Here is a 13095-nt window from a genome sequence, read left to right as displayed (position 1 = left end):
TCTCTAGGCCTGTTTAAAAGTCTGATGCTCCCCTTCACAGAGCAGTGACTTCTATGGAGCTCCCCATAAACACTGGTGTAAAACAGGAGTAAAAGGTTCTTTTTGCTCTCAGAGGAAACAGATTCTTGTGCCATTATCCCGCACAGCTGGGTCTAGTTCTCCCCAAGGCATGGAGAAAACTTTTTTGCGTAACTATTTCAAGATCTGGACTTGAAGTTTTAATGTACCATAACAAAAAGCAAGGATAATTCAGAAACGAGGATACTGTTTGGCAGGTCCAAAATGGCAAAGGGGCATTGCAAGGTTGAGCTGCAATGACGTAGATACATTGTTAAGCTAGGAAACATAAATGTATGTTGTTCACATTTATCATTATTGTCCAGGAGTCAGAAGGCTAATCTGGATCAGTCAGTTGGGCTTCCTCTAATTTCAATAGTCTGAGATAATTTTGCTGTGTGATTCATCCCGCCCTATGGTAAGTGCTATGAATTGCCCTTTCTACCTTCCTACTGCTCACCACTAAACAGAGAGGGGCTTAAGCTGCTAGGCTGGAAATCCAGCATCTGGATGGCTAAAGTCAGACGTGATGAACCTGCTCTGTGGATCTGATTTTTACTACACTCAGGTGTCTCACTTGTTAAGGCATTTCTGAAAATTTTCAGAACCTGTCTGTCTCCAACAGCAGCCATCTAGAAAGTAAGCAAAATATACAGCAAAGACATAAACAGAGGCTTAGCTTTAAGCACAAGGGTAATCCCTTTGAACTCTGGAGGTTACCATATGCTTGCATTTTTTGCAGAAGTAGGACCTTACTGTGTTTTCTCTTTTCCCATATATTCCCTGTCTGATTGCTGCCATCTCCTGAGTATTTTTTTTACAAATGTTCCTAATGAAAAAGACGTGAACTTTACACAATCCTCATATGACTTGTATCCACAAGCTGAAGTTTGGGATAAAAATTACAATTGCCATTGTCTGGCTCCAACCTAATCCCCAGGCAGCGAGAGCTCCTCACAACCGGGATAAAGGCACATCCAGCTACACGTGACTTTAATGAAACCCACCAAACTTGTACTTTTCTGAGTGAAAACACCAATTATTTATCTATAGGCCTTGGATCCAAATCATTCATTAGATCTACCGTTCTTTCCCTCACCCTCAGCTATTATAACAAATGCCTTCAGAATTTCATTTTAAAATTACATTTGACTTTGAGGGCAGTCTATCTTAAAGAAAAAAGACCTGCTTTTTTATTTTGTACTCTAAGAAAAATTATTTTGAATTTTTTTTCAGGGGATCAGTTGTCTGTCCTTTGCTCTGATTCCAGTTATTCCTAGAATGGGGCTTTATCGCTAACTTTTAAATGTTTAAAAATAATTGAAAGCCAAACCAAACATAAAAAAAGATGCTAAAATAACGTTACTTGATATAATTAATCCCTTTACTCCTGAATCATTTTAGTTGGAAAAATATCGCAAATTAGGCAGCATACTATAAAACTAACAATATAAAATACTGATCGAAAAAACTACATTAAGTTTTTTGCTGTCAGGGTGACCCAGATACATTTGCTAAGTTTAATTATATTGGTTTCACTCATTCCCTGCATGTAAGTGCTTTGAGGGCACAATTCCACTAAAGTCAAGGGAAGGCTTTGTATTGACTTCTGAGCGCTTGGCTAAGGCTCTTAGTGAATAGCTTCAAGTCATCCAATCTGCTGCCAAAAATGCAGCTGTCTGCTTATCCAGCAGATATTTGCAGAAAAGAGGGAGAAGCAGAAGGAAACTATTTTATGCGATATGATCTTCCCAAAAGCAATGTAGGTCTTTGAAAGTGAAAGTCACTTGCACTGATAATTCACTTCAAATATTACAGCCAAAAGAGGTAAAGGCTGTGAGCTGGATTCACCAGCACAGAGACGGTGGAAAAGGTTACTCCAAACGTTTGCTGATAGATATTCAGTTAATTATCCTCTGGAGCTGCAGAGTGCCACGGTGAAAGGCTGGGATGTTAGGGTGCTCAGCTACCGTGAAAATCAGTGCAGACAGTTTAGTGCCTCACTGCAGCCTGCAGATCCTGGTTTTAGAGCAGATAATCTGAAGTCGTTGTTACAAATTAAATGGAGAGTTTAGATGTGAAGTGAATTGAAATATTTAGAAATTTCTTTTTTAACCAATCATTTCCTGGAAAATCCCAGGTCTTTCTGCTAAATGAAGCACAATCTATCTACAGTTGCACAAGCCAGCTCTTTAACGAGAACTATAGGACAAGCATTCAGCTGGCAGTAGAAAAACTAATAGTCCTGCTGATGGTAAGATTTCCTCATTCCTCCCATTGTAAAATCTGCAAAGATCCTTGGCAAATTGGTGCTCAAGCTTCCCATCAGAGACTGCTGCCTGCCTAAGGCTTCTTTTCTCTGTGTGGAAATTTCAGCTAAGATGGCTCAGCAAGGCTCAAGAATGTGGTTAGGGAATGGCATTCTGCTTTATCCACTCTACAGAAGCGTTTGCCACCTCTTGCTGAGAAGCCCTAGAGCTTTACAGCTTCTTCCCGGGAAATGTCTTTTCCCACAACAGCCCACTGACATCTGGCTAAATTATGAGCCTCTGAAAAAATCAGTTCATGTGTGCTGATGGAGCCTGGTGGCTTATTAGGGACTGGCAACTGCAGTCTCCAAGGAGAACAGGGCTTTGTGTGGTGCCGGGAAGCTGGCTGTGCCACCAGAAACCACTGCACAGGACCAACACCCTCCCGAGCTGCCCTAAGCTGCTGCCATGGGGCAAGGAGAAGGGTGAGGATGCTCAGTGTCTGTGCAGGTGGAGAAGAGGTCCTGTGAGATGAGCAGGGAGCAGAAGCATGGGCAGTGACACCAGGCAGGAGGGGGCTATGCAGAGAAGCAGCAGGGACAGGAGACAAGGTAGGAGAAGCAGCAGCGGAAGTTAAAGCAGATTTTAAAAAGAGAAAGCAGAGAGAACAGAGCAGGAACTGATAGCAGTACAAGAATTTTAAACCCCCAAGCTACCTGATGCTCTCAGACTTCTGTTCCCTTTGCTGTCATTCAGAGGAAACCCTTGACATGAAGGCTACCATATGTTCCCAGTTCCCATGGACAACCATTCCTACTGTAATTCACCTCAAGGGGTAAAGCTAACACGCAGCTCTTCCCTCTCCCTCCCTAACTTTAACCAATGCCTCATGCACGTGGCAGCCAGTATGCTTTCTCCAAATGATGGAGCGGGCTGTTTTCAGTTTGTCATCTTAGAACATGCTAGGAAAATTTTTACAGAAATTAATAAAATAAAATCCTTTGAACAAACTTGGCTAGTGGAACATTAACACTAAAAATCAAACACTTGGATGTTAAGACAGACCAGTGCTGAGGCTGACTCTGAAATCTTAATTTGACCCAGTTGTGTATGTGGGTTACAACACTATCCTTAATTACAAGATCAGCACAGCTATTTCCACTGAATCTCCGTGTGGAAAGTTCGCACTGAGGAAGCAGAATGGATCCCCCTTCTGCCACACAGCACAGAGACAACATCGGGGCTGTGAGAGCTAAAACGAAGGCTGAGGAAACTGAATGATGCTTTAACTCCTAATCATGGCAGTTAGATTCTATACCTGCTGCTACAGAGCTGTTGATGTATAGTAAAGCCAGTCTTGCAAATCAAAACTTCTGCACAATGTCTGTAGGCATGTTTTTCCTCCCCTTGATGTACCCAGCCTCAGACAACCTGTTTGATTTGCATACATGCTTAGCCTTCAGCAGCTGCCAGTTAAGTCTGAGAGCCATATTCTGGATGTAAATACTGATAGATGGTACTAAACTTGCTGGAAGACCTTAACATCTAGACTAGATGATCTCCAGAGGTCCCTTCCAACCTCAGCCATTCTGTGATTCTGCAATCTATTTTACTTTATACAGCTCTCTCATATGTGAGCTGGCATGTCACCATCTGTAACTGGGGCGGGCATTTATAGCACCTGTTCATGTACTGACCAGGGTTTCAGTACTGAACTTCACTAGCACATGGCACGCCTCACGTGCTGTGAGAAGTGACTCACTTCTTCCTGGAGAAGCCCCTGTTCTCTGGTGGTAAGTGCTGGTAGGAAACTACAGCAGACAGGACATACACGATCTGGATAGAAACAAGCAACCTAAAAAGATTTATTTTTAACAAGTTCTAACCACACCTAATTGTATCAAGTACAAAGAGCTTAACCATTTCTCTTTTAGCATGGGGTCTGCCATGTGCTTAGTTACCGGTAGACATCTTCCTAATTGGAATTAGTAGCACAGAGCTTGCTACAGATAGACTTTAAGACAAATCTGACAGAAAAGAGATTTGGCTCCCTAAAATGAGCAATTAGCTGTTCTCACCTGGTATATCAGGGAAATTTTTATCTGTAGACCTTCTGCTTCGATATTTGAATTGAGTGTGGAATTAAAAAAACAAAACAAAACAAACAAACAACAACAAAAAAAAATCCAAAAAACACAAACCAGCCCTGATTTAAAACACAAACAAAAGCTGTACAAAACAATGTATAAATCTGAAACACCAGTAAGCAATCCCTTCTCGATAAGCTGGGCCGGCTTATGTTAGGGACACACAAACCCCAACACCCAACACACATCCTTTCTTGCTAATAGAAGTGGGATGCAGAAGAAAGGTAGAGTCACACATTTCAGCTTGTATTACCCTTAGGAAATTAATTAACAAATCAATAATGTGGCAGGAAGAGAAGAATGGGAACAGACAGGCAAAGGACTGGGGATGCAACCAAGTGGCTGGTGTTTCCCTTCTGCCCCAACCAGATCCTCTGCAACATGCTTACCGGGATCCCTAGAGCTTTTAAAATATTCATTTTACACATAGGGCAGGTACGATGGTCTAGCAGCCAGGGGTCTACACAGGACTTGTGAAAAAGATGCCTGCAATGAGAAACAAGACATTTTAATTCAAATCCACCACAGCACAATTTATCACTTAGTACCAGACACTTCTGTATTCAGTGAAGTGCAAGCATTTCAAATGGTGTGGTTTGTGACCTCTGCAAGGACGGCAAGTCCATATCCTATGCAGACAAAGCTTTAAAATGATTTCTGCAGCATGTCAAGTGCATATACACAGTATTACTCAATTGAGTTTGGAAAAGAAGATGTACACATAAAAAGAATTAGGAAAAATAAACAAAATGCAGTAGCAAAACCCATATTCTTTAAATGTTAAAGACTGTCAGTAAACAGAACCTACTTGCTGGTGAAATCACATTACTGTTTCCTGATGGTTCTGCAGACAAATGGGATTACACTTTACACAGAGGTGAAGCCATTGGAGTTCTGCTTTTATTTTTAAGGATGCACGCATAAGGAAAGCAAGTAAAAAAAATTAAAAAAAAAAAAAAGAAAAAAAATGAAAAAGCTACTCTTCATTTAAATGGAAAAATCAGGGTAACATTTTTAAAGTTGAAATCCTACATAATTTCAACAATTTATATTTCAATATAAATCCTAAATAAAATTGAAATCCCTGACCTTCCCTTCTTTAGAATTTGCCCGTCAAAGTGAGCTCCTAAACAACTCCAGCCCTTAAGGGGTTGTTGCTAATCCCATGCTCCATCTGAAGTGACCACCGAGGAACTACCTGAGCCATGTGGCTGCTGGGCCAGTTTTCTTACACATTGTCCAGGCAGAGGAACTGAAAACTCACCTATCTTGGCCTGACACAAGGTGAGACTGAACATAGAAGTATTCAGTGTGCAAACCTGACTGACAGCTGTATTTTCTCTTATGAGCATATTCTGTTATCCTGTGGTTATAGAGGGGGAATGTTGCAAAAATGCAGGAATGTGGGGCTCAGGATTTAAGAAGTGTTGGTGAAGAGGTCAAATAAAGCAGCTAAGGCTCAGCCTAAGGCAGAGAAGTTCCTCTCTCTTGCTTCTTTCTCTTTTCCTTAATCCACAGGTGGCATAAATGGGCTTACAGTAGTGCACCATTGGCTTATCTTGTAGGCAATGCACCTGCTCTCTACTTTTGTGTTCTGTGGCTTGGAATAGTTTGCTTTTGGCTGGCTCCCCTCCTTCTGAAGAAAAGGGAAAATTTCCTACCATATTCATAGCCTCAGAAACTATACTAATACGTAGGAAAATTAGTAATAAATAAATAAATACATAAATAAGTAGTATTTTAAAACATTTTTTAAAAATAAATCTTTTCTAAACAATGAATAACCTAAGCAAAATGGAAATAGGGTATTGTATTCTGGAAAATGAAGGTTTATACACACAAACTTGCCCCGAAAGGTGCACACTCAGACTTCTTTTGAAACAACATATAGATCAGCTCTGACTTTCCTAAGGGAACAGGTGTCCCACATTTTACTTGGCAGAGCCTGAAAGTCACATTTCAGTCTGCTTGAACTTTCACATTTGAGTCATCTCCAGCCTCCGTTTCCCTGTGCTGTCACTGACCCATTTGCACTGCTTGCACAGCCAAGCCATGCAAACCCAGCAGGTAACAGCAGGTGGGCACAGCTCACAGCAGCCCAACGCTCCACCTGGAGCGGGCATATCGCAGCATATGCCAGCCTCCACTAGGAAATGCAATCTCTGAGCGAGCCAGAATCACAGTTAATGTACCAAAATAATTTTAAATATTTAAGTGGTACATATTCAGCTGAATGGGCTGGCTGCTGTACTCTGTCACAGCATCTCTCACATAACAAGATACACATAGCCTTTCAACTTTGGATGGAAGATACTGAGGTGCACTTTTATCGATATCGATTTGCAACCCCAGCTCTTACTAATGTGGTATCAGCCCACATACTAGTTGGCTGGCATACTAGCTGGCTTCAGTCCTAAATAGCGTTAGAAATTCAAAGCCAAAACGAAGTGAAATCTCAGAATTTTATTCTTTTCACTTGAATATTTTTCTCACTACTTCTAGAAGAAGCAGATTCTTTGAGAAACAAAGCTACGTGGCAAATTGTGACATTGCTGTACTTGGTCTGACTTCACACAACTCTGGGAAAGGGCAGATCTGTTCTTGGAAGTTTGACCTACTCTAATTATATTGGTTGGCTGTGATACCAAACTTTGTCACACCACATCTGATCCTGCATGTCAACATGATTGATGCAAACGAAGTATTGTGATATTTTAAGTTCAAACCACTACTCTACTAAGGCTACTACAGTTCACAACCCTCCTCAAAACAAGGCTTGTCTGACCTGAGAAAAACACAGTGCACTAAATTTCCATCTCTGTCCTGCATAACCCTTCCTTTTATCTCAGGAGGCACATATTCAGCACATCATCAGGCAAACATTTTGGATAGGTGAAAGTACAATGATGTGCAATTTTACATTTAGAAGTCTAATCAACAGAAACTGAATGTGTTAGTTCATGAAGAGTACTGAAAGTCAATGTCTTCCTTTTCAGCTATTTGAAATAACTACACAATTCTTACACAAAGAAAACTAATTGCTATCATCTACTCACATCCATAAACAAATATGCTTAACTGCAAACATGTGAAGCTCATTGTGCCAAAATCCAAAAATATGAAAAAATGGATACCAAAATCTGTTTCAGATAAAAAAAAACGTAGCTTCTATCAAGCCAGGTTACTGTACATTAGAAGGTCCCCTCTTGTTTTCAAATTGTAGCTTTGCAAGCCTCAGTCAAGTTGTGGTTCATATTACAGTGTTTCATCATGCTTGTTAATCACCAAAAGCTTGGAATTTTCATGGCTTAAAGACTTCAAAAACTGAAGGTTAGCATTTTTAAAGTTGGCTTCAAAAAACAATCCTGTAAAGACCCTACCACTGCTGAGTAATTTAAATACATGACAGATCACATCACTTGGCACTTCCCAATACTACGCTGCCACAGTGTATTATGGCTCTATTAATTTTAGATTTAATATGTACAATGAAAGGATGTTGATTATTAGACAAAAATCAACACAAAAATGGAATGCTACTGAAAATCAGATAAAGATTTTAATTTTAAAAGTTTTGTACCACATTATACAATTAGAGAGCTCATATTATCTATTTCCATACATGTAAGCATTTTGTATGGAAAAGCAGCGTTGCAGGTTTTGCAGATTAGGATTTGAAGGTTTATTTTACTCTTTATTAGTTATAACACTATCTACATGGCTTTCAACAAATCCTTGACTGATCAATGTTCTGATAAGCTTACCATCTAAATTCAGCTAAAATAAGGGTCAGCACAAAACAAGATGAGAGTGCAACAATGATATTTCAGTCACACACTAAGACAAAGATGTAAAAAAATCAACTGAAAAAAAAAATCCTTCTCTCTCTACATTTCTGACTGATTCAAGTTTTAAAAGGAAGGAGAGGGTAGAAGCACCACAGATGAGTTCAGAAGTAATGATCCATGCAGGGAGACAGCAAGAAAGATGTTTCAGACACAAGCTTGGAACATGGCTTTGATGAAAGTCATAGCTGAAGAAAATATGTGCTTTTTTTTTTTTTTTTTCCTGTTGTGTGCAACCACATGCATTGCAAAACTATGTTGATTTGGATGGGTTGAAAAGTTTCTCAAAAGAACTGTAATTGATTAGTTGAGAAAGAGGAAGGCAAGAAGAGAGATGTTGTAACAATCCTCATACAAGACAAAGTTTTCCATAAGCAGAAAGGAAACAAACTGTTCTTCACCTCTCCTAGGGATAACAGACACGATGATGTGTTCAAACTGCAGCAAGTGAGATTCAGGTTACACAATAGGAAAAGCTTCACCGCTGTCAGGGTGGCAAAGCACTGCAATAAATTATCAGGGGAATTTGCAAAGTCTTCATCCTCAGAGGCTGCAGAGTGTGTTGGAAAAATAACTCCCAAGAATGACACGTGCACAGCCAATGCCCCCGCACCATGGGGGTGGTGGCCTCTTGGGATCCCTCCTGCACTGCTCTGTGGCTGTTACTGCACAGGGCTGTGTAAAGCTCAGAGTCACAAAGTAAGGAAAAGAATCTCAAAATCCCAGAGCATTTCATTTGGTGTTATCTAATTAGCACTCAATATTTTTTTTAACGGGAGATTACATTTGTCTGAAATGCATTTCAATATTCTTTAAAGCTGCAATTTTAAACATACAACAAAAAAATATTTATTTTGGGCTCAGCCCAAAAATAATAATAATAATTTTATCTTTGTAAAACTCTTGTAAAACTTTTGACTTGCTAACAATTATGAGAAGCTTTTTTTTTTTCCAGGGTAAGGGGAACTGCTCTCCTCCCACCTTCCAGTCCTAGTTCCAACTTTCTGAACTGCACGCAAACAAACCTAGCAGTCACACTTTTTTTTTTTTTTTCTCCAGAAGAAAAATGCAAGCTTAGACAAAAGGAGGCAAAAGCAGAAAGAAAAATACATTCTCAGGGACCCAGACTAAAAGCATCTGTTGCTTGGATTAGAGATGGGACAGCAGCATAGGACTGAAAAGAGTTTTGGTACGAGGCTGAGCAGTACTGTAGTACCTTACAAGAAGGTTTGGGCTTTAGAGGATGTATATATGCTACTATTTATTTGTTTTTAAGGCAGATTAAGGAAGGACAAAGGAATACGATGATGAGGGTAAGTGGGAAAATGGAATAAAAGGGAAGAAGTGTTGTGATGAAATGACTTTCACAGGAGGCCAATGAAAAGAGAGGGAAGGAGTGGAGCACTCTGTGAAATCACAGTTGTTCAGTGGAGGTTCAGAGGAGCTGTGCAAGCTCAAACAGAGTCAGAATGACCATTTGTTGGTGACAGAAATGGAACAATCTGAAAAAGAGGTTATGAAGAAACAAAGTTCTCAGTAGAGATGACGTTGAAAGAATTGTCTTGCCTCTCTGTGGAAGTTTAGTAAAGTTAGGAGAAGTTAAGGAAAAGACAGAAAAAGGGTCTGCCTCTATCAGGAACTTCTCCAAAGAACGTGCAGAAAAGATGAAGGAATTTTGAAGCTGGAGATGGAGAACAAGCGGAAGGAAGTAGGGCTATAGCAAGATGTGTCACTATGGGAACAGTGAACTTGTTTACATTTGATGTTGTGTCAGCGCCCTCATAGATAACTTCAGTGATGCTTGCTACCATTAAACATAAAACCAGCTGCAAGCCAACACTTCCCTCACCATCAAGTGTCAGTATATGTTTATTTAATACACTCTGTAGAGTGAAGTTTATTAATATGGTCAGCTGGGGGAGATGGCTTCCAAAGATGAAAGCATGGAAGAAGCACAAGTTAACTAGAATTCTCCTCCCCGCCCTCCAGCATGGGCTATATTCACAACAGGCTACCCCGGTGCCAGCTCTCTGCCAACTGCAAAAAGAGGAGCTTTGGGGAAACAGCTTAAGTGCTAGTAAACATCTGTCTATATGACTTCAGAGCTCATATGCTGAAATACTGGCCGGTGGATTCTGGTACCAGTTTCTTAGTTAGACTCAGGACTCAGCAGCCTTAAAAAACAACAACAAAACAAACAAACAAACAAAAAACCTGAAAACGTACAGGGCTTCATGCTGAGTGTGTCTGCTAGCAGTGGTTTTCCCAGCACAGCCTGTGGGATAAAGCATCCTCTTTCATTTGCAGATCTTGGAGCACATTTGGCTATGCAGGTAAAAAGTTCTACATCTTGAGCAGCTCCTGGATAGACAACAAACTAAGGTCAGCCAGCACTCATGTCATGGTGTTGGCTTCTGTAAGGCTCAGTGAAATGCCAGCCTCTCATTACAGAGGGCTGACTAATGCAGTTCCCTTACTAAAAACTACAAACGGTTTAACTGAGGATGCTGGAGGAAGAAACCTACAGTGTCTGTAGGTCTTTATCAAGATATAACGATATAACACTCTCCTACTCACTTAACAGACACGGAAAGTGCTTTTGTTTGTTTGTTTGTTTTTTAGGAGAAAAGTCTGACAGCAGCAGAAAGAAATCAGTTTCGGAAGTCCAACCCCACGTGAATTAATGTTTAAGATACTGCCCTCACAATCTGGGCAACAGGAAAGCCTGTTGAAGTCTGTGAAGTAGTGGCTTGAGAAAGATCTTTTAGTTTTTATAATTCAAAACTGCTTAGGCTCAAACTGTGAGTATTTTACAAGACAGATCTGCTGCTGCTAACCTTTTAGCATGAGTCATTTTCTAGGCGACCTTTTAAGTCAGCCAAGAACTGAACATCACCTGTTAACTATGTGTTTCCTATTCACTCTGCTTGACTCAACACTGTGCATGACAAAATCTGACTGGAGCCTCACTGAATTATGAGGAGAGACACAAATGAAAGCTAGAGAGTAGACTTTTTTTTGCTGTTGTATAACTGCCTCTGAAAACTGCCTGTCTCTATCATGTACAATTTCCAAACTTTATTATGCTTCTATGAAAACAGGCTTGATGCCAATGCAAGGTTCACATTTTCTGATAATTTCTCATTTTTGTCTGTATTTCTGCTTCATGAAGTGTGTGTTTGCAGAAAAACAAGAGTTCATATGCAATTTGTCATTGTGGGGGATTTAGAGTAGGTCAAATTTATGATTAATCTGTTGCTTTTTGTTTGCCATTTAGTGATGGCGGTAAACAGATTAATGAGTCATATGAATGAACAGAAATGGACAGCTTGTAACATTCAAATATCTACGAGGGAAAAACATAGCAGGAAAAGAAACAAATATTTCAGTTTCTCAAGCCAATGAACATGTATCCAATAGAAGAAACTCCATAAAAATCTATGCTCTATATATACTGCGTTTGAGATCACTCTTTCTAGGGTAAAAAGCACTTGCCCTTGCTCTCTTGGGAGAACCACTGTTCCTAGGAAATTTCCTAATAAATTGATTTATTTAGAGAAATATTTTGTTAGCTAACACTCCATGGATGACAATAAAATGACACAGAGAGGTGAATACAGCTGTTATAGGTGGCAAAAGGCTGCACTCCTGCATGACATCACTGTGAGTGTGCGTGCAGCACTGGGCATGGTCACGTGAAGGGAAGAAATTAGAAAGAACAACTGTAATAAGCTCTTGTCACCTCTATGTCCTCTATGTCCTACATGCCTATGAATATTTTCATGGCAGCAATAGATAACATGGTCTTTTTCACATTCCCTTTTGGTTTATTGTTTCTACTCAACTTTATTTATTTATTTATATTTTTTGATAGAAGTCATCCCTCTCCTGACACCTGGTCACGACACAGGACAGCAAATGTAGTGCTAGTTTCTTTCCATGGGGAGCAGTTAGCCCACTCTATCTCTGGCGCTCAGCCCAGCACTCACCTTGAAGTCAGTGGCAAGTTCTTCTAAAGGCGTTATTTTAGATTAATATTAAACTGTTGAGAAAAATAGAAGAATCAAACTCTTCAGTTTAAAAATCTTACTGATAACTTTGTTAGATATCCAGATCAGACAAAAATTCTGACCATCATGCTAAACTCAGGTTTTCACCACCACTAATGCTACCTTAAATTCAAGTAGATTAAACAGGCATTTCAGATGTCTTTATAGAATAGATCTGGAATAAATCAAAACAATAAACTTTAATTTTTTCCACCAAGCTCTCAGACAATCTCAGAGAGATACTCTGAGAACAGAGCCTATCTTTTGAAGTAGAGACTCTATCAGAGCTTAAAGCATCTTCAGCCTTTAACTTACCTGCAAGGTAAAATTCTGACAACATCATTGGGTTTGTAGCCTTCAATACAAACAGCACAGTTATCAAAGTCTGGCTCAGTTTCCTATAGGAAAGAGAACATTCATCATTTTCATTTTTTTATTTTGTTAGCTAATCTCTTCATACAAGAGCTTATGTGACAAAATAAAACAGTCACTGATGCATGCTGCAAAATCAATCATACATTTCAAGAAAAGCAAGTCAGACTTTTCAACACGCATCCAGTCTGAAAAGCACACAGATTTAGGTAGCATGTTTGCACTTTCAGGATTTTTTGCATCTTCAGATAATTTCACCTCTTCCTCTCCCTACTCCATTCCATCCATAAATTGCTTACCAGTATTGCTCCACCACCTGGAGGACACACACAAGCTTAATAAGCAATTGCCATTTCTCTTTTGCCTCTTTGTCCCA

At 39.8% G+C, this 13095-nt stretch overlaps 1 protein-coding gene across 2 annotated transcripts in view; it reads right to left on the bottom strand.

Annotated features, from left to right (window-relative positions):
* The window catches only part of RNF150 (ring finger protein 150), a 121966-nt gene that overhangs the window by 34371 nt on the left and 74500 nt on the right, over window positions 1–13095 (bottom strand). For both annotated transcript variants that reach the window (XM_032186254.1, XM_032186255.1), the window contains exons 4-5: window positions 12663–12745; window positions 4843–4939 (exon numbers count right to left, since the gene is read on the bottom strand). In XM_032186254.1, the coding sequence (XP_032042145.1) occupies window positions 4843–4939; window positions 12663–12745 (180 nt within the window). The remainder of the gene's footprint in view (window positions 1–4842; window positions 4940–12662; window positions 12746–13095) is intronic.

The sequence above is a fragment of the Aythya fuligula genome, chromosome 4 (assembly GCF_009819795.1).
Source record: "Aythya fuligula isolate bAytFul2 chromosome 4, bAytFul2.pri, whole genome shotgun sequence".
In the NCBI taxonomy this organism is placed as follows: domain Eukaryota; kingdom Metazoa; phylum Chordata; class Aves; order Anseriformes; family Anatidae; genus Aythya; species Aythya fuligula.
This window is presented reverse-complemented; position numbering and strand designations above follow the sequence as displayed.